The following is a 20798-nucleotide window of genomic DNA, read 5'->3' on the forward strand; positions in this document are numbered from 1 at the left end:
TATGTAAGGTAATAATGGGCAGCATTTATGTAATGCTCACCATGTGCCAGGCATATTTTTTTTGTGTGTGTCTGCCAGGCGTATGTTAATTAAAGCTCACAACCCCAGGGGATAAGTATAGTTATTATCCTCAATTTACTGATGAAAAAATCTGAGGCACAGATAAGCTAAGTAACTCGTCCAAACTCACACAGCTAGTAAATTGCAGAGCAGGGATTTTAATCTGAGTCTGGCTGCATAGTCTGTTCTGCTCACTGCCTATTCCTTATAAAGAGTTTACGGCTTACTGTTGTATAATTCCATGTGCGTGAAATGTCTAGAAAACACAGATCTGTAGAGACAGATGTAGATTAGTAGTTGTCTGGGACTAGGGGAGGAAAAGGAGATTGAGTACAAATGGGCAGGAGAATCTTTTTGGGGGGATGGAAATGTTCTAAAATTGGCTTGTGGTAGTGGTTGCAGAATTCTAAGTTTACTAAAAAAATTGTTGAGTCACACAACCAAAAAGGGTGGATTTTATGGTATGCAAATTATGCCTCAATAAAGCTGCTTAAAAAAGAACAGGATCTAGGGCTGAGCTGCTCTATGGGGGCTATTATTGTTGCCTTGTCTTGTGCTTGTTCATGTATCATTTGATATGAAGTAGGAAATTTGTTAGCATCTTCTTGTGACAGCTATGTGCTTTCAGTCAGTGGGGAGAAGGGCTACCCACCTAGTGGGTGCTCCATGAGGGATGGGACATTTTAAAAAGCAATTAATTTTCATGATTCCTGTTCATGGCATAAGGGGGATGACATCAGTTGGTTTGGATGTATGGTGGTGGTTTTCCAGAGGACAAAGCAGGTAGATGTTTTCTAGGATACAAAGCCACATGGACAACCTGATGCTCTTGATCCTTTGCCCATGGATGTCAGGGGTTACTGCCCAGGACTTTAGCCATAAGACTGGACATTCCATGGCACCTCTGTAGATCAGGAGAGAACTCTAGAAGTAAGGATCTTTCCTCTTCCATCCTGGTGGCTTTGTGGGTCCTGGGAATTCTATCCTGTGAACCTAGGATTTCTCAAGCCATGAGTGGTCTTCCAGATGGACAGTCAACTTGGGCATACGATCCCTTCTCTGCTTGTCAAATCCTTTACCATTTTGGTGCATAGGAACTTGTACAGACAAAAGAAGAAAACCCCAAAATCTTGTAAAGGATTTCTGCTGGGCCAGCTCCAAACTCCTTTGTCTGCAAACCCCTGGGGAGGCCTTCACTAGCCTCACGTTATCCAACTACACCTACCCTTCCGTTTCTGCTACTATTCTGATTAATTTCCAACAGTTAGTCTCCCTCCTGTAGGAGGTCCCTCCTAGAATAAACCAGAAAAACATTTAAGTATCCCTCCTCCACCACCCTGCCTTGTTTCTTATCTGGCCTCATTTAATTGTCTGGCAGCCTTTTAGGGTTGACCAAGGAGAAGATCCTCTCTTCCCCTTTTACCAAAGAGGAAGCCAAAACTTAAAGTAATTAAATGTTTATTGCAGCCTAATCAGTTACAATAAAACTTAAAGCAATCTTTTTTTTTTTTTCCAAAGGATTTATTTTAGAGAGTGGGAGAGGGGCAAAGGGGGAGAGAATCCTGAAGCAGATTCCCTGCTGAGCTCAGAGTCTGCATGGGGCTAGATCCCAGGACCCTCAGATCATCATGATCTGAGCCCAAATCAAGAGTCGGCCACTTAACTGATTGAGCCATCTAGGAGCCCCAAACTTAAAGCGATCTTATCCTCATTGGTACAAAGAACATTTTATATTCTTTGACAACATTTAGGCCTCCTGAGGACAGGGACCATTTATTTTGTCAAACTAGTAGTACCCAACTGAGAGCCTCATGCTCATGGTTTAGTTTTCTGTAGTAAAGAACGGATAAGAAGACTGTAGAAGAGATGAATAAGCTTGGAGTATATACATGAATCACTCTCTGCTGCCGGTACTTGCATGTTGGCTCTGTCCCATCAGAGAACTAAGTGTCTCATGACAACAGCAGACAATGAAAATTGTACTCATGGGAAGGTAGTATTTAAAAGTTCCTGATTCCTTACACTTGACCACTATCCTCATTTTCAGGGGAGCCCTGGTGACCATGTAGTACGCAAGGCACCTCTACAGCTGGCTCATTAAATTGGGATGATTGGCAGTGACTTGAACTAGAATAAATCAAGCCATTGTGTCAGATATTAATTGTAAATCAGAATGAGCTATTTATAAATCCCAGGATGTTTGATAAAGCTAACTTTTTCCAGGGTTTGCATTTGATGTCAGCTCTTTGAAAAATATGCTTCAAAGGGTTTTTTTTTTTTTCTTTTGGTTCTGTGAGTTTGTCATTTTTTTTTTTTAATTTGAGCAGAATATTTTCTTGCTCTACTGGAAAATATCAGGCCTCATTCTGCAGTTTGGCACTAAGGGACTGTTGCTGGATGTTTTTTGGGGGGCGAGGGGGAATCACTTCCAGCTCCTTCCAGAACCTTCTGTGTCAGAGCTATTGCTGCTAAGATACAGGGTCATTTCTTCAATTCCGTCTTAAACTCTTTTTTTTCTAGTCCTTATTCTCATGTTCTGCCTTCAACAGCTTTACATTCTTAAGAATGCAGAGTAAAGACTAGATTTATATATGAAACACTTGGTGATGAGCTTTATGCTCCATGTTGGATTGTGAAGTCCGTGTGGTGAGTCTTGGGGCTGGCTGGTATGTTCTAGCTCTCCATGGCCCTTGAATGGAGCGGAGCTTACTCTTCATTGGATGACATCTGGGGATCACAGCACTAGGAACCGGTAGACCACAGAGTGCTCAAGAGGACGTGAAGAACTCAAAATAATTTCTAGGACAGAAGATGAGTATAGTGACTTCTCCTCAATCTCAGCTTTGAGGAATTCAGAAGATGCAGTTGAGACAGCCTTCTAAGGTTGAAAAAATAGTGTCTTTGTTTCATTATAAGTACGATTTAGGGGGAAAAGTCACACGGCTCAGAGCTTGTCTTGAGGCAGGATGAGCACAGGACCATGCATCCTGCTGGGCTACCTGTTCCAGTTCTGAGACGAACTGGTGATCTTGAAAGTCACTCTGAACTTGTCTCAGTTTTCTCATCCCTAAAATGAATTATTTGAAGCAGAGGCTCTCTCTCCAAGATCCCATCTCCCAGTCCATGTATAGATGCCATTTGCCTACTCTAAAATTAATTTCACCTGTACCATTTATAGTTTTTAATGATGTTTTTCTTTGAGGTTAGAAACACCTGTCTTTCCTCCTTTGTGAAATTTGGCCCGGTAATTATGTTACGTTCTCAGGTGGAACGGGATGGGAAGAATTGCCAACATTTACCGCCCAGCACCCAATGCGCTGGTTATTTTTGGGAGAATGCGCTAATAGGAGGAGAAATGCTTCCTGAGAAAACAAGTGGGCCTTCATTCAAAGCCAGTCCTCGTCCATGTTCATTTGAGTCATTTCTCCTAGAAGGTCACATTCAGTTCCCTGCAAAGGTGTTAACCCTTTAGCTGTAATGAATTTGTGTGAGAGATTCCTCATGCTTCTGTTATGTTTGCGTTTTAGGACCACAGTAGTAGCAGCAGCTGCCTTCTTGGATGCCTTTCAGAAAGTGGCCGACATGGCGACCAACACACGTGGTAAGCAGATGGAGGGACAGCTTCTAGTGCCAACCAGATCCAGCCTGTGGGCTCTTACCCCTTGGGTGACTTCACGATGGGTTAGAGCTGAGCTGACTCATGGTTTTAACTTCCTAGAAAACTGTGGGATTCCACATATTAGAAGTTGCAGATAGTTCTCCAGATAACGAAGCATGTGAGAAGAAGAATGAAAAATAGAGAAAAGGAACCACAGTTTGTGCAGGAGGTGCCTTGATATGTTATGTAGATCGCTTTTAATGACATGCAGGTTGCAGAGCCTTGAACTGTGTGTTCGGTTGCAGTTTGTTTTTTCCTTCCTCACACTGGTTTTCCCAAGGCTTTCCTTACTTACTGCCTTATGGTGAGGGAAGCAGTGAGAATGATTGGACAGACTATTTTTCTGCAAAGAACACTTGTGTACTTCAGGTCCTGTTTTGTTGGATCTGTGTGTCTCCCACGTTTGACTGCAAACCCCTTGAGGCTATGACTATGACTTATTCATCTTGGAACTCCTCCCCCAAAATAGTGCCTAGGACATAGCAGGTATTTTAAAAGTATGTGTATTAAGTCAATGAACAAAGGGAAATCTTTGCAATTTTTAATAGTTTCAATGACTATAATAAAATATGTGAGAGGTATAAAGAAGAAAATGAAGCTCCTTTACCCGCCACCACTGTCAGAAAGACATTACCCCATCATAGAGACTTTGTCCAACGGGGGTTGCTTTCCTTTTGATTACCAGGCAGAGAAGCTCTCTTGCCTCTCTCTTTTTTTTTTTTTTTTTTGTGCCTTATTTTTCTGTTTGCTTTGTATACTGTCTGTTCATTATCTTGGTAACATTGGAAAACGTGTGTGTCAGGGGTAAGTTTTGGGAGTTTGCTCTAAGTCACACAAGGGTTTATCTTTTAACTTCTCTGAAACACATGATAGATCCCTCCTGTGGGTTTCATTTGGCACCCCTTTACCATTGGTGCTTCAATATTCCAATGAATTTGCAGTAAGGACACTTATTCATTCGAGAAACTTGAGAACTGCTATTATTTTAGATATTATTATGGGACCACAAAAAACAATATATTATTTATTCTCCTTGTTCTGGAGGGACTTGCATTTGAGTTGGGGGAAAATGGAATATGTGAATAGAGAATTTTGAGATAGAAGTAATATGTTTGGTATGGTAATAGTCATAGAACAGCGTGCTGGGGGAATATAGAAAGTGAGCAATTAGCTCAGCTCAGGGAATCGAGGTTCTCCCAGGGGAGGTAATATTTCCCCTTATTTCCAGCGTGGGCACACGATGTTCCCTCAGAGAATGTGATGGAGATACCAGAGCACTGGTTGGAAGAATTTGATCTGGCTGGTCAGCTTGATATGGGTCTTAATTCATATATTTTCTTATTCACTTAAAAAATCATTACATAGTTGACAGGTGTCCATTATACCCTTCCTGCTTGCACATTCTAAAGATTCTGTAATGTTTCACATGATCTTGGCCAAAAGGTCGAGAAGCAATATTCTGTAATGTTTAAGCCAGCAATCGTCACTATTAGTGTTTTTGAGTCTGTTTTAGAATATTCTACTTCAGTCTCTGGAACTGGACTTGTCCGTCATTTTGATGTCTTTCTAGGAAGCCATCAGAATGTGTCTTCCTGAAAAGATTTGCTCTACTATCTGAAAGAACTGAGATAGTTGGCATTGCATTTTTGAGACCCTTTGATTCTTAATAAGTTTTTATATTTTCATATTTAATTACTGATTGGATCCTAAAGGATGGAATAGAGCAATACCCCCGAGTTCCCATAATTGCCAACAGCAGGAACTGGGGTTTCTGCAGAGGCTGTTCTCCGGAGTGGCTCTCTATGGGAAACCAGAGAGCCTGCAGGTCTTGTGGTTGCAGGGAGGAAAAACAGAGCAATCGTCTGTGGGAAAAGAAACCAGAATAGCTTCTCTGTGGTGGTGATGGAGGTAGAGTCGCAGCTTGGAGGTGAAGTATTTGACAAAAGACAAATAATGTCACGGTGAACAGACCCTTGCTTTGATGTATTTTTAAACCACTTGATTTCAGGTCATTTTTAGCGATGCCAGAATAACTTTACATCTTGCCGTCTCTATAATCCATATGCACTGGGGGAAAAGAACTTTGTCTTGAGTGTAAGAACTCTCAAATGACCTCAAAAGGGTATGGCTGATAGAAAGAAGGTATATTTTGTGGAGATAAGGGGGAAACATGAAGGTACTTCTCATATGGTCAACAAGCATCAGAAGTGATTTTTATGAAGTTATTTTTAACTTAAAAATTGAAAAACGTAGACCATGTGCTTTTTGTTTAAAAAATTCCTTTAACGGATCCCTGGGTGGTGCAGCGGTTTGGCACCTGCCTTTGGCCCGGGGCGCGATCCTGGAGACCCAGGATCGAATCCCACGTTGGGCTCCCTGCGTGGAGCCTGCTTCTCCCTCTGCCTGTGTCTCTGCCTCTCTCTCTCTGTGTGACTATCATGAATAAATAAATAAAATCTTTAAATAAAATAAAGATTTATATAAAAAAATAAAAAAAAATAAAAAATTCCTTTAACAAAGTCTATAAAGTAAAATCTACCCTCCCAGTACCCCTTGCAGAGATTAGGTTGAGTGTCGTTCATAGACTGGGGGTTTTTTGTTTGTTTTGTTTTATTTATTTGCCTATATAAACATGTCTGGGAGGAAAAAAGGTAGTTGCAGAACAATGTGTAGAATGATACATGGAGTAAAGTACATCTAGATGATCTGAAGGTAGCCTGTATGGAGCACATTCCCATGCTTTTACTCCATGGTATGTTGTAATTATCTTTCTACATCCATACCTGTGGATCTGCCTCATTCCAGCGCCCAAATGGAATTTCATTATCTGGACACAGCACAATTAATATCACTCTGCTGTTGATGGAAATTTAGGATATCTCCTTATTTATTTGCTGTTATAAGCCATGCAGCAACTAATGCCCAAGTTATACATCCTTTGGGAGATCTGTGTGTAATCTGTTTTTAATAGTGTGTGCATCTCTACGGAAACAATCAGTAGAAAATGCTTCATGGTTTTCATACTGTTTTGGTCAGTGGCAAATACATTTGGACTTATGGTCATTATAGGCTGTGATTCTGTGGTTTGCAGTTTGATATCTACCCTCTACAAAAGTCCTTTGTAAAAAAAAAAAATTTATTATTTTTTTGCTTAGAGCTTTTGGATGTATTTTTGAGTTCTTCTTGCTTGAAGTGATAGAGGGGAATTTAAGTACATCTCTTTTGGGCAGGCATCCAGAATCTCAAGTTAGTATGTCTCTGGTTTCCAAAATATTAGCATTCCATATTGTCTCCCAAAGCTCTGAAATTCCTTGGTCCTTTCTAGCTAATATTTTGCACTAGCTAGTAATACAATTTATTTAGGAAAAACTTTTAAAGCTACTCATTATAGGAGCAAAATTAACGGAGTCATTATATAACTTGTTAAATAGGATGTGGAAATATGTTAGAACTCTATTTTGTTAATTATACAAGTGCATATAAGTTGCTATTATAATGCACACATTATATTATTGTATTGTTGTATTTAGATTAATAAATAATTAAGCCATAATGGAGTTTGAGAATTTATTAGCACCATTGTACAGCTTCATATTTTGTTGATTGTGTACTCTGAAATGAACATACAATTTGTAGTTAGCATGAAAGTACACCTTTTCCCATGTTACTGGCTACAAAGAATTAGTGTCTAGGCACTTGCTAGGCATGGAATGCCAGACTTTGTGGAGCAGGTCCCCATCTTCTTCGTGTCCATAATGGACCAGCAGATGGCCTGTCATTGGAGTTGTGAAATGTTTGGACTGACTGGTATGCAATTGTCTGAGTTACTTTAAAAAAAAGAGAGAGAGAGGGCAGCCCCGGTGGCGCAGCGGTTTAGCGCCGCCTGCAGCCCAGGGCATGATCCTGGAGACCCTGGATCGAGTCCCACGTCAGGCTCTCTCTCTGCATGGAGCCTGCTTCTCCCTCTGCCTGTGTCTCTGCCTCTCATTCTCTCCCTGTGTCTCTATGAATAAATAAATAAAATTTAAAAAAAAAGTAAATTCGTTTAAAAAAAAAAAGAAAGAAAAGAAAAAGACTAAGGGTTGGGGGGTTGGGGTGGAGGGCTTTCTCAGCTCTGGACAGCAGAGGCACCATCTTGGGGAATAGCATTCCACTACCTGTGAGCATGCCCTTGCACACTGGACCCTGCTCCCTGTTTCACTGGAAACTAGGAATACTAAGCTGATGGAGAACCCCCTGCCTTAGTCAGCACTGGCCTTTCACACCACTGCATTGTTTGCTTGTGTCAGCAAGGGCCTTTGAAGAGCATAATGCTGTGTGACTTTCATTTCTGACTGCCTCTATGTGCCTGTGTAATTTCTTTATAGCTTTGAAAAACCATCTCAGGGCTGTTTAGATAATGATACACCAAACCCAGAGTGAGGACTTTAAGATTTTATGAAGAAAGGAAATGGATCCCTAGCTGACTAGATCATCTTTAATGTCCAGAAGCCTTTGTATTATCACTTGAAAAAATGGGCCTGGTTTCAATACTGGAAATCATAATAGCTAACCTTTATTGAATAGTAATACGGTGGGCTCTGTTCTAAGAGCATCATGTATGATGTGTCTATTCTCACAATGTGAGATACGTTCTTGTGATCTCCATTTTAGGTGATGAAATCGGGTTGAAGAGAACTTAACCTAAACCTCGGTTACATGGCTAGTGAGTGATAAAAGGAGTCTGGCCCAGAGCCTAGATTTTAACCATTAAATTATGATTCCTTATGTAAGGAGCTCCTGGATTTAGTAAAAGCTTATATTTGTTTTTAAAGTTACTCAATCCTGAATGCATTAAAAAAAGATTTTATTTATTTATTCGTGAGAGGCAGAAAACTAGGTAGAGGGAGAATCAGGCTCCCTGAGGGGAGCCCAATGCAGGACTTGATCCCAGGACCCTGGGATCACAACCTGAGCTAAAGGCAAATGCTCAACCACTGAGCCTTTTAATACAGGTTCCCCCCATTAGAAGAATCTATGCTCAACCACTGAGCCTTTTAAACCACTGTTCCCCCCATTAGAAGAATCTATGTAGCACCTTAGAGTAACTTAGATTGGGAGCTGTGATGCCTGGGTTTGTCTTCTGGCTTTGCCAACTCTGCAGGCCTGAGTAAATTACCAACCCCCACCCCCGACCCCTTATCCACAGGGGATATGTTCCAAGACCCTCAGTGGATGTCTGAAACTAGGAATTGTCCTGAACCCTATATATACTGTTTTTTCCAATATGTATGTACCTATGAGATATTTTAATTTATAAATTAGGCTCAGTAGGAGATTAACAACAAAAACTAATAAATTTTATTAGAACAATCATAATATGCTGTAGTAAAAATTATGTGAATGTGGTCTCTCTGTCTCTCAAAATATTTTCATGTCCCCTACTTGTGATGATGTGAGATGATAAAATGCCTATGTGATGAGATGAAGTGAGGGGAATGATGTAGGCACTATGCCATAGCATTAGGTTCCTGTTGGACCTCCTGACAGTTTGTCAGAAGGAGGATCAGCTGCTTCCAGACCACAGTTGGCTGTGGCTAACTGACACTGCACAGAGCAAAAACCACGGATGGGGGCGGGGGGACTACTATATATTTCACTTTTCTGGGCTTTAATTTCCCCAACTCTAAAAGGGGTTTTCCCAGGACAGAGTCCTAGATGATCACGAGTAACCTTTCTCGGCTCTAATATTCTATGATTTGAAAAATCTCATTTGGCCCTATTAAGTCCATAAAATATGAATGAAGTTGGACATCCAAATTCTCTCCCCTAGGTTATCTTTAGAGTTTCCAATTTTTGCCCTGGAGACGAAGTGGAGGAAGCAATGTTAAGGATAGGATAATGAAAGAGAGAGGGTTAGAAGAGAAAAATAAAGGTCCTGCTCAGACCTGCAGTGTGTGCTTGAGAAGAGCAGTTGGAAGCTAGAACTTTTAGGACTGCCATGAAGGTTCAAAGGACCAGAGGTGTGCTTCATTCAGCGAGCCTGGATTGCCGAGGTTCTGTGCATTGGTGAAGAAAGTCTTCGTGGCTTACAATGGATAAAGCAGTCATGGTTCTTGCAAATAGTTACGTGTTTTTAGTATATGTTACCTATTTTTAGTATACATTTTGTTAAATGCCAGGATCTTCAGATCTTGCTGTATGGATCATAATCACTCAGGAAGTTGGTTTTTTGTTTTGTCTTGGTTTTTTTTCATAGAGATGGGGAGAGAAGAAGGGAGAGAGAATCTCAAGCAGACTCCATGCTGAGCTTAGAGCCCAACATGGGGCTTGATCCCACAACCCTGAGATCATGACCTGAGCCAAAACCAAGAGTCAGATGCCTAACCGACTAAGCCACCCAGGTGCCCAAGAAGTTGGTTTTGAAGATTTCAGGGCCCTCCCTTATATCTGTGGAATCAGATGGGTGTGGGTGGGACCTGGGAATCTCAGATTTTTTTTAAAGTTCCTCAGGAGATTTTACTCCCTGGTGAGGTTTGTGCCTCTTGCCATGAGCCACCTGTCCAGTGGCATCTCTGCCAGTGGCTGGCAGTTCCACCCACAAAGAAATGCTCATGGCTCCCTGAAACCCATAAAGCCTTTGATCCCTGTTTTCTTGTACATGTGCATTCCAGATCTGGAATGTCCTCACTCCACCCCCTGTCCGCCTCCTTTAGATGCTCAAGGATTTGCTGCTTGTTTTCCCAGAGCCAGGTTAACAGTCACATCACCCATGACACTTCTGGCCCCAAGGTAGAGGGAGACTTCAGGCCTCAGGGCTCTGTAGCGCATGCTTGTGCCAGTGTGTATGTGGCTCACCGTGTCGTCACTGGCTTCCTACTAGAATGCACGCCCCTCTAGGACAGGCCTGCAGCCTGCTCCTCTTGGAGGATCCCAGGCACCTAGATGCTCAGTGTCTGACATTTGGCAGGGTGCAGACAATGTTTGATGAACAAATGACTGAACGTGGACAACTGTTAGCATTCTTGCGTGGCCCTCGGTGAACCTGAGTGAGGAAGGCTGTCCTTATTGGGGGCACGAAGCTGGTGGGATGGAATCTTGGTTGGATAACATTTGAGGGTTCAGAATTCAGATTTTAGCTGCCCCCTCCCTGAGGTCCAGCCTGCTGTGGAATATGTGACTCCTCTATGATGTAGCTGAAGAGGGCCTGGCAATCCCATGATGCAGCCACAGGAAGGGGCAGGTGGTGGGCTGGGCCCAGGGAAGAGAGGGAACCTCCTCAGGGAGGAGGTGCTGGGCTGCTGTTTCCAAGAGGCAGCCAAACTGGTTTTGTTTGCCTCTGAGTTTTATTTTAACTAGGCGATTTGAGATTTCACTGGCCCTTAACTTCTGGATTGACTTTGGTATTTAAATGAGACTCTTTCCATATGAGAGCCTTATGATTTCTACCTAGGAAGCTACTTAGCCACACTCAGGTGGAGGGTGGGGGTGGGGTTGGGGGTGGAGGGGATGGGAGGATTAATTATTTAAAAAAAAAATCATAAAACCCTTCTCACAGGCCTGGAAGCTGAATATTCTTTGAATACGACCTTAAAGGAATATCGACAGATCCATTCACTGATTTGAAATAAAAAGGTCTAAAATTGTAATCTGATCCCTAGATAAGGTGGTAGATCATGAACTGTTATTTTTGATTACTGTCTTTGAGATTTTATTGCCTCTAGGAAAAGAGAGAACTTAAAAAGTATTTGGGAAACAAGCTCAGTTGTGATTTTTCTTTAAGAGCTTAGCTTGTTTTGAAAAGTTCAAGGATTGCATATTAATTTTTCTGATGATCTTATTCTGAGGGTTTACAGATAACAGGAGAAAAAGGAGTCTAGCATAAAGCATCTTCTGGAGCCTGGAGAGGTTTAATTTTGCTGAGAGCCTGTATAGAGCCAGAAGAGGGGCACCTTAGCTCTAATTTTCCAGAGCCTGGCACATCTTCAGTGCCCAGGAAACAGTTGCTGATGTATTAAAAATTTTTGTAGAGTCAAACGCTTCATAGCTTGCAGAGAGGGTGGATGGACCATCAGCTGTATTCTTTCATATTTTTAAACATGAGCCTAGGTATGCTGGATGGAAGATGACCTAGAAACTTGCCATTGCTTTTTGTTTCCAGAGTTTTGAACTTCTTGATTTTGATTCATATGAATTATACCGAGGAAGCCCTAAGCAAATTTTGCCCCACTCATGGTTAAGTCTTCACTGGTCTGATGTTGGTGGATGTGGGGAGTAAGAACATTTGTATTTGGTTGAAGTGGGAAATTGGCTGGGCAAAGACAAAGTCACCTTTTCTCTCCCATTTCTTTTGTTTGTTTTGTCTTTAGTTGCAGGCCCAGTGCCAGGACTGGACAGGTGCTGTGTATGCCATGGGGTCCTGGCCCTGTGTGGAGCTTTTGGGCCAGGCTGTTCTGTGAGATGCTGGAAATGTTCTGTGTTTTCACTGCCCAGTATGGTAGTTACTTGCCACATGGGGTTATTGAGCACTTGAAATGTGGCTAGCATAACTGAGGCACTGAATTTCTGATTTTTAAAAATTTGAATTAATTTAAATTATATATATAACTAACTGCATTGCTGAGGACTGTGGTGGTGGTACCAGGATCTGTGATGGTAGCTTCGGGAACTTCCATCAACTTTTCAAGCCACTCCATACTTAAATGGGTATCTGTGTAGGAGTACATATACATCTATTTTTGTATTTAATATCTGTCATCAGGGATCCCTGGGTGGCGCAGCGGTTTAGCGCCTGCCTTTGGCTCAGGGCGCGATCCTGGAGACCCGGGATCGAATCCAACGTCGGGCTCCCAGTGCATGGAGCCTGCTTCTCCCTCTGCCTGTGTCTCTGCCTCTCTCTTTCTCTGTGTGTGACTATCATAAATAAAAAAAAAGGGGGGGGGCGTGGAATCTTAAGTGAGGAGTATTGAGACAAACTAGAAACCATTAGAGCGAGAATGGCTCTACCCAGTACATGTAATAATGTTTATGACACATGGGTCAAAAGAAAATAGAACATGCAAATTATGTGTGCACTAAATGGAAAAACACAAATCATGCAGTCTTTTAAAAAAAGAAAAAAAAAGAAAAAAATGTCTATCATCATAGTCTCAATCTCTCATGAAGTCCAAATAAAAAATTTGTAAGTTGTTGCTATTTATGGTGATATTTAACCTAGCTCAAAAGTGTGTGCCTATGGGATCCCTGGGTGGCGCAGCGGTTTGGCGCCTGCCTTTGGCCCGGGGCGCGATCCTGGAGACCCGGGATCGAATCCCACGTCGGGCTCCCGGTGCATGGAGCCTGCTCCTCCCTCTGCCTATGTCTCTGCTTCTCTCTCTCTCACTGTGTGCCTATCATAAAAAAAAAAAAATTTTTTTAAGATTTTTATTTATTCATGAGAGACACAGAGAGAGAGAGAGAGGCAGAGACACAGGCAGAGGGAGAAGCAGGCTCCATGCAGGGAACCCGACGCGGGACTCGATCCCAGGACCCCGGGATCACGCCCTGGCCTGAAGGCAGGTGCCAAACCGCTGAGCCATCCAGGTGTCCCAATGCACTACTTTTAGCAACCTATCTGTGGCCTAAAGTGAGAATCACTTGGAGTTTTTTTGTTTTGTTTTGTTTTTTTAAAGATTTTATTTATTTATTCATAAGAGGCACAGAGAGAGAGAGAGAGGCAGAGACACAGGCAGAGGATGAAGCAGGCTCCATGCAGAGAGCCCGACGTGGGACTCGATCCCAGGTCTCCAGGATCACACCCTGGGCCGAAGGCGGCGCTAAACCACTGAGCCACCGGGGCTGCCCTTGTTTTGTTTTTTAACCTAACAATCTGATCTTTCAGATTTTTAAGATGGTACAGGGTTTTTCTTATAGACCACCTAATGTCTGGTTCAACCTTTTCATTTTTATGGGGCAAAATCACTTACCCAAGGCCACTCAGCTCCGAAGGGGCTCACAGGGGATTGTCCTGCTAGCACAGTGCTATCTCCTGGTTTCCTCTGAAAGCTGCATGGTGAACCACTTATTCACTTTGACCCTTGGTTTAATGTGGAGGATATTCAAGTAGGAAATAATATGAGCTGTGAAAAAAAAATTCTTCTGTGCTTTTAGTACATTATTTGTAAGGATTTTTGTTTGCTTATTTGTTTCCACAAGATCCTTAGTTAACTGGTTTTTTTTTTTAACAGAATTCTTTTTTAATTTATTTTTAATTTTATTTTTATTTTTATTTTTATTTTTATTTATGATTGTCACACACACACACACAGAGAGAGAGAGGCAGAGACATAGGCAGAGGTAGAAGCAGGCTGCATGCACCGGGAGCCCAATGTGGGATTCGATCCCGGGTCTCCAGGATCCCGCCCTGGGCCAAAGGCAGGTGCTAAACCGCTGCACCACCCAGGGATCCCGGTTAACTGGTTTTTTGAGGGCCAATTCCCACTTCTATATTTAGTCTTTCATTTTTCTATGGAAGTTGCTTTTGTTTCTTCTAGCGCTGTGTGTGTTGGGGGGACTGTTTTACGTATATTTGGAGCAAAAATATATTATTATATTTGACATGGGCATATTTATCTGTAAGAATAACAAGATTTCTTTTGTCGGCGTTGTCTTAGTTTTGCAAATATATGTCCATCTATGCATGAGTGCTCGTACACATGCGCACGCATACATGCACACACACAATATGTTTTTTGATTCCCAAATGTCTAAAATTGCTACGGGACTCTTATTTCTAGTAGAAGATACTGCTGTGGAAGTCTGCAGCATTTCCTGCTGTGTGTGCCAGGGCTCAGGGACCCTGGTTGTCATGGAAACTAATATCCAGCCGCTGTGTGGTACTTTCCTTTGGAGCTGCATTTGAGCGCATTTCACAGTTCGATACAATGCTGCTGCTTCTCCCTTTAAAATAAGAAGCAGGGGTGGGAAGGGGGGAAGCTGAGTGGCTTACACATTAAAAAAAAAATGCTGTTTCTGCTAAGGCAGAACGAGACTTTAATATGCACCCTTTTCATGTGATTGTCAGTAGTAGGATAGCACGGTTTTCCCCAATGGTGGCCAGAGGTATCTGACAAAATACAGAAGAATTTTGGAGGAGATTGTGAAAGCGGAACCTTCTTTCTGAGCTGGGGATCTGGAGGCTTCTCTTTGGGAATGACGGGCTGGCCAGGCTGACACGGGCTTTTATCCTATTGACTCTGGCTGAGTCCATTTGATTTGTCCGAAGGGCTTGGGAGCAGATAAAAGACCTTCAGCTTTCCACATGTTCCTCTACCTACCCCCGCATTTCCTGACCCCACTCTCTCTCGGAACCTGCCCAGAGAACCGGATCAGAGAGCCTGGAGAGCTCACCCCAAATATGAGCCCTTGATCTGCTGCCTGAGCACGTGGTTGCCACCTGTGCTTGTTGAACGGCGGATGCTGTTGATGAGACTGAGACTTCACTTGGATAATATGGTTTAAAGCCAAGCACGAGAAGTGTCGCTTGTACGAGAACTCGAAGAACTCATGAGCCGTGTGAACGCACCCCCTGACCTCCCAGGGGTGTTTGGTGGCCTGTCGATCACTGGCCACAGGTGGGCCTGCGGCACATCTATGCAGCAGGTGGCAGATTCCCATCCCCAGGTTCCCACAGACTCCTGTTGCATAAGATTGAGGGAGAGTAAGATTGGCCCTCACCTTGTTTAAGTGGATGCCTCGTGCTCTGACATTTGTTTTTCCAAATGTGTTTGTACAAAGCAAATGCTGGGAGTGTATGTTCCTCAGAAACGGTGGGATACCCTAGAGCCTCTGCCTATCACAGGTGGTGGGGATCTCAGTCTAGCCGGGGCCTTGGGGATTTGCTGAGGGCTCTCTACCTGTTGAAGCACCCAGCTACCCCTTCAGCTTCTCTATCTTGACGAGATAAGGGAAACCAGCTTAGTGACTTGCAGTGACTTGGTTAAAATGTCACACAACTTTGCAGCAGCAGAGCCTGGAGTGTATCTGCTCTGCGTGACCCTCAGCCCCACATTCTTTCCCGAGAGATCAGTTGTATATGTAGAACCATCTCAGGATTTAGACCAGCATTTCTTTTTTTTTTTTTTTTTAGACCAGCATTTCTTAATCTTGGCGCTGTTGGCTGACATTTTGGGCTGGATAATTCTTTGTTCTGAGGACTGTCCTGTGCATTGTGGGGTGTTCAACAGCAGCCCTGGTCTCCATCCCCCAGTTGTGAAAACTGAAAATGTCTCTAGACATTGCCCAGTGTCCTCCAGGGGGTCAAACTGCCTTAGGTTGAAGACTGCTCAACTGGACCCTTCAGGTGTTTTCCTATGGCAGTTTGATGGAATCAGGGCTGTGCCTTTTCTTGATGCAGTTGTGGAGAACTTGGTTCATTGAAGCAAGGTTTTACGTGATTTATAACCGTGTTTTGATTTTAGAAATTTGACCGTTCATGCCATTGTTTCATCTGAGAAATGACCACTGTGCTAAGTCGTGGATAAAACTTTGTGAAGAGTCCACATCTTACCAAAAGAGATTGCTCCTTTTTAGCAGAGGGTCATTTCCCAGCATGAAAATAGGCATAGTATTTTATTTTTTTTTTATTTTTTATTTTTTTTTAGGCATAGTATTTTAAAAGATTAAGTTGAATAAGAACAGTGATGGAGATGAACAGAGGGTTTTCATTCCTGCTGAGCTGGCTTCCTTCGTGGAGAGGTGGCTTGACCAAGGCAGAGCCTGGGTCGGGAGGCTGCCTCGAGGTCCCTTTGCCTGGGCACAGCCGTGTGGCCTCGGTGGGTCAGCCCGATTGGACACACCTCAGCTTTGTTGTCTGCTTGAGAATAGTTGGGTTGGCCACACCTGCCTGTCAGGGTGATCATAGAGCTCGCCTGACACCATGGCTCTGAAAGCCCCAAACAGCTGTGACACAAGGTCATGTGCTCCTGTGTCACAGAATTTCTGGGAGTCCTGCCCACGTCAGACCCATGGCTCCTCGGCTTCTTCTTAGACACCAACACTCATGTCTGATTCCACTGTTGCTTGCCCTGTCTTCTACCTCTGCCCACACCTCTAGATCTGTTTACATCACTGTTTTTCTTCCAAAAGACTTCTGACATTTTAAAATTCCTGTTTAATTCTCTGGGCTTTGTTATTATTTTATTACTATCCAGTTTATTATTTTTATAAATGAGTATTTACATAGTACAAAAATTATATGTAGCCATAACAATTATTTTATAATGCTATTAGATTTGGGATATTGTAATAGTAACTTAAATGAATTTTTATTTTTTATTTATTTTTTTAAGATTTTATTTATTTATTCATGAGAGACACAGAGAGGCAGAGACATAGGCAGAGGGATAAACAGGGTCCCAGCAGGGAGCCTGATGCAGGACTTGATCCCCAGACCTTGGGATCATGACCTGAGCCAAAGACAGATGCTCAACCACTGAGCCACACGGGTGCCCCTTTTGCAAAGATTTTTTAAAGATTTATTTTATTTGAGAGAGGGAAAGAGGGAGTACAGGAGTAGAAGGGAGGGGCAGAGGGAGAAGCAGACTCCCCACTGAGCAGGGAGCCCAAAGTGGGGCTCAATCCCAGGACCCTGGGATCACAACCTGAACCAAAGGCAGAGACTCAACCACTGAGCCATGCAGGCATCCCTATTTTATTTTATTTTAATTTTTTTAAAAGATTCTATTTATTTATTCATGAAAGACAGAGAGGCAGAGACACAGGCAGAGGGAGAAGCAGGCTCCATGCAGGGAGCCCGACGTGAGACTCGATCCTGGGACTCCAGGATTAGGCCCTGGGCTGAAAGTGGCGCTGGACTGCTGAGCCACCCGTGCTGCCCTTTTTAAATTGTAATAGTGTTTTATTTTTTCAAGCTTTATTGAAATATGATTGACAAATTATGTATTTAGGTTGTGATTTTTTTAAGGTGTATATGATGACTTCATATACTTAGATGTGTGACGTTGATGAGCACAATTAAGTTAATTAATAAACCCATCACCTGACATAGTTACCATTTTTTTTTTTTCATAGTTACCATTTTTAAGAAATGAATTGTGAGATGTTCAGTCTCCTCTCACATGCCCTGGGTCTGTGGTATCTGTTACCTTCCCCACCTTGGCATTCCCTTGGAATGTTCCTTTCCTTCCCTCACACAGACCCTGGCTGATCCTCTAAGGTTGCTCTCAAGTAGTTTCTCCTCTGGAAAGCCTCTTCTTGGTCCTTAAGTGGGTTAGAGGCTGCCCCACTTTGCTCCAGGCCCAGAACCTGGGATCCCGCCTGCCTATCACCATCCCCTTACTAACCTGTGAGCTTCTTCGAGGCAAGAACTCATTCATTGATTGTACTAGTGAGCAGTCTGGTGTGCCCTGTTTTTTCTTTTTCCTTAATTGAGATGGCATTCATATGACATAAAACAGTTTTAAAGGGGATAATTTGGTGGTGTTTCATTTATTCACAATGTTGTATGACTGCCATCCCTGTCTAGTTCCAGAGCATTTTTATCACCTCAAATTAACCCTGCCCCCAGGGTAATGCAAAAGTTGTAGAGGTGGGTGTTGGTGATGGTTGTACAACAGTGTGAATATACTATAACACCATTGAACTGTACCCTTAAAAATGGTTATAATGCACAGAGGGTTTTTAGGGCAGTAAAAATACTCTTGTGTTATTAACGTAATGATGGCTACATGACATTATATACCTGCCCAAGTTCACAGAATGTACAACACCAAGGACGAACCCTAATATAAACTGTGCACTTCGGGTGATAATGATGTACCAGGATAAATTCATCAGTTATAAACACATGTACCACTCTGGTGGGGAATATTGATAATGGGAGGTTGTGCATTTGTGGTGATAAGGGATTATGGGAAATCTATCCCTTTTCCATTTTGCTATGAACCTAAAACTTCTATAAAAAATTAAAATTGTAATTAAAGAGATGGTTATAGGGGCACCTGGTTGTCTCAGTGGTTGAGTGTCTGCCTTCAGCTCAGGTCGTGATCCCAGGGTCCTGGGATTGAGTCCCCACACCAGTCTTCCCACAGGGAGCCTGCTTCTCTCTCTGCTTATGTCTCTGCCTCTCTCTCTGTCTCTCATGAATAAATAAAATCTTAAAAAAAGAGATGGTTATGATGCTAAATTTTATGTTAGGTATATTTTACCACAAAAAATAAAAAACCCGTATACATTAAGCCCGTAATTCCTATCTTCCTCTTGTCCACTCCCACTGCTAGTGTCTCGTAACCACCTTGCCAGTGTATTGTATTTTTTTCATCATTATACCCTTAGCCTCCAACATTGTTGTTGCTGAATAAAACTTTCGTTCAGTGAATGAAGAGAGCTTTTACTTTTTTTTTTTTTTTTTAAGATTTTGTATATTTATTTGAGATAGACTGTGTGTGTGAGAGAGAGAGAGAGAGAGAGAGCATGAGTGGGCAGGTAGGGGCAGAGGGAGAGGGAGAAGCAGACTCCCTGATGAACAGGGAGCCCAATGCAGGAATCAATCCCAGGGCCCTGAGATTATGACCTGAGCCAAAGGCAGACACTCAACTGACTGAGTCACCCAGGTGCCCAGAGCTTTTCCTTTAACACTGATTTCTCGTTATGTATTTAATAGATGCATAATGAGAAAAGTTATCTTTAAGGAGATTTCTTTGAAATGTTTCACTAGTATTTATTTGTTTTCTACTTGTCTACTGATTTCTGCATTGAAGTGCCTCTGAAACCAAAGCTACTTTTGTGGTTTATCTGCCTATCTTGATTAGTTTTAGTCGATGTTTTGAGCTGATAATGGTGGTCCTGGGCCTGTACCTGGAGGCATCTGTCTGGCACACTCAGAAACATTTACTGAATCTTTCAAATACATGTAGCAATGGCCAAGTATGTGCTGCTTCTTAGGATGTTAAAATTTTCAATTTCTGTTTCTTTTATGGAAGAGAAGAAAGTGTAGCCATCCTTTCAGAAATTAATATTTTTAAGCCAATTTCTTCCTTGAAGTATGTTAGTCCTTTTCTTTATGTTCACAACTCATAAAATCTTTTTCTTCCCTGCTGCTCTATAATTTATAAAATTGTATTGCAGTTGGCTTTGGTAGAATTTACTTAAGCATAGTTGAGCCTTTAGATTTTCTTTCTGGCATGGACAAAAGCCTCATTAATTATGAATATGAATTCGTTTTGCAAAATGACAAGATTGAACATTTCCTCATGCCAATATCCCAGCTGTCTCATTCTGATGCTCAACAAAGACTTTTAGAGATTGTCTATAACGGCCGTGCTATTGGATACTTAAAAAAAAAAAAAAAAAGGAAACTAAAAAGAATGCAAAATAGCTTACAGTTTTGTTTGTCTGGAAAAAATAATGAAAGGTTTTTGTTTTACTGTGGATGTTTTCTACTCTGTGATGCATTTGTGGGCTTGAAGATTTGGCTATGGCCACAAGCCAAAGGATCATTTCTATTCTCTCAAGTGTTGCTACAAAATTCCATTTGTTTAGATGATCAGTACTTAGAGTTCTTAGGCTTAGGTCCTCTTTCGCCCTCTGACCAACCAAAGTTCACTCTTGGTTTGATGATGGAGATGGGAGTGGGTGTTGGTAACCACCAAGGGCTGAGCCCTCCTTGTGCTAGTGCTGATTTGTTATGACCTCCCCATGTTCACAGGGTAGCTTCTGTTACCACCCCTGGAGGGGTTGGTGAATTGGGGTCTCATTCCAGAGCCTTTAGGCTTAGAACCACCATGTTCTATTGCATCAGTCCTGAGTGTGTCTGTTCAGCCATCAGTGGACCAACTCAGCAAGATAATTTTTCACATTGTCACTTGCTCTGTATCCTGTAGTGGTTGCTGTCAGAGAAATTGACCCAGATATGACCACTGGTTCTTTGGAGTAGGAACCCTTGGGAGAAGTTGTTGCACCTTGGCCCCCAGCTGTGGTTTTCTCTTCTGGAGATGGACCTGTGTTGTTGCATTCCTTCCAGGCTGGCTGTCAAAGAAGCCAGCACTCTGGGAATTCCCTATGAAGTTTAGAGCCTGAGGCCCAGGGAGTATGTGCGTATGTG

At 42.4% G+C, this 20798-nt stretch overlaps 1 protein-coding gene across 14 annotated transcripts in view; it reads left to right on the forward strand.

Annotated features, from left to right (window-relative positions):
• MTSS1 (MTSS I-BAR domain containing 1) overlaps window positions 1-20798 on the forward strand; it is a 161192-nt gene that overhangs the window by 22973 nt on the left and 117421 nt on the right. For all 14 annotated transcript variants that reach the window (XM_041768930.1, XM_041768934.1, XM_041768928.1 and 11 more), the window contains exon 3: window positions 3588-3661. In XM_041768930.1, coding sequence (XP_041624864.1) covers window positions 3588-3661 — 74 coding nt within the window. The remainder of the gene's footprint in view (window positions 1-3587; window positions 3662-20798) is intronic.

The sequence above is a fragment of the Vulpes lagopus genome, chromosome 9 (genome assembly GCF_018345385.1).
Source record: "Vulpes lagopus strain Blue_001 chromosome 9, ASM1834538v1, whole genome shotgun sequence".
NCBI lineage: Eukaryota > Metazoa > Chordata > Mammalia > Carnivora > Canidae > Vulpes > Vulpes lagopus.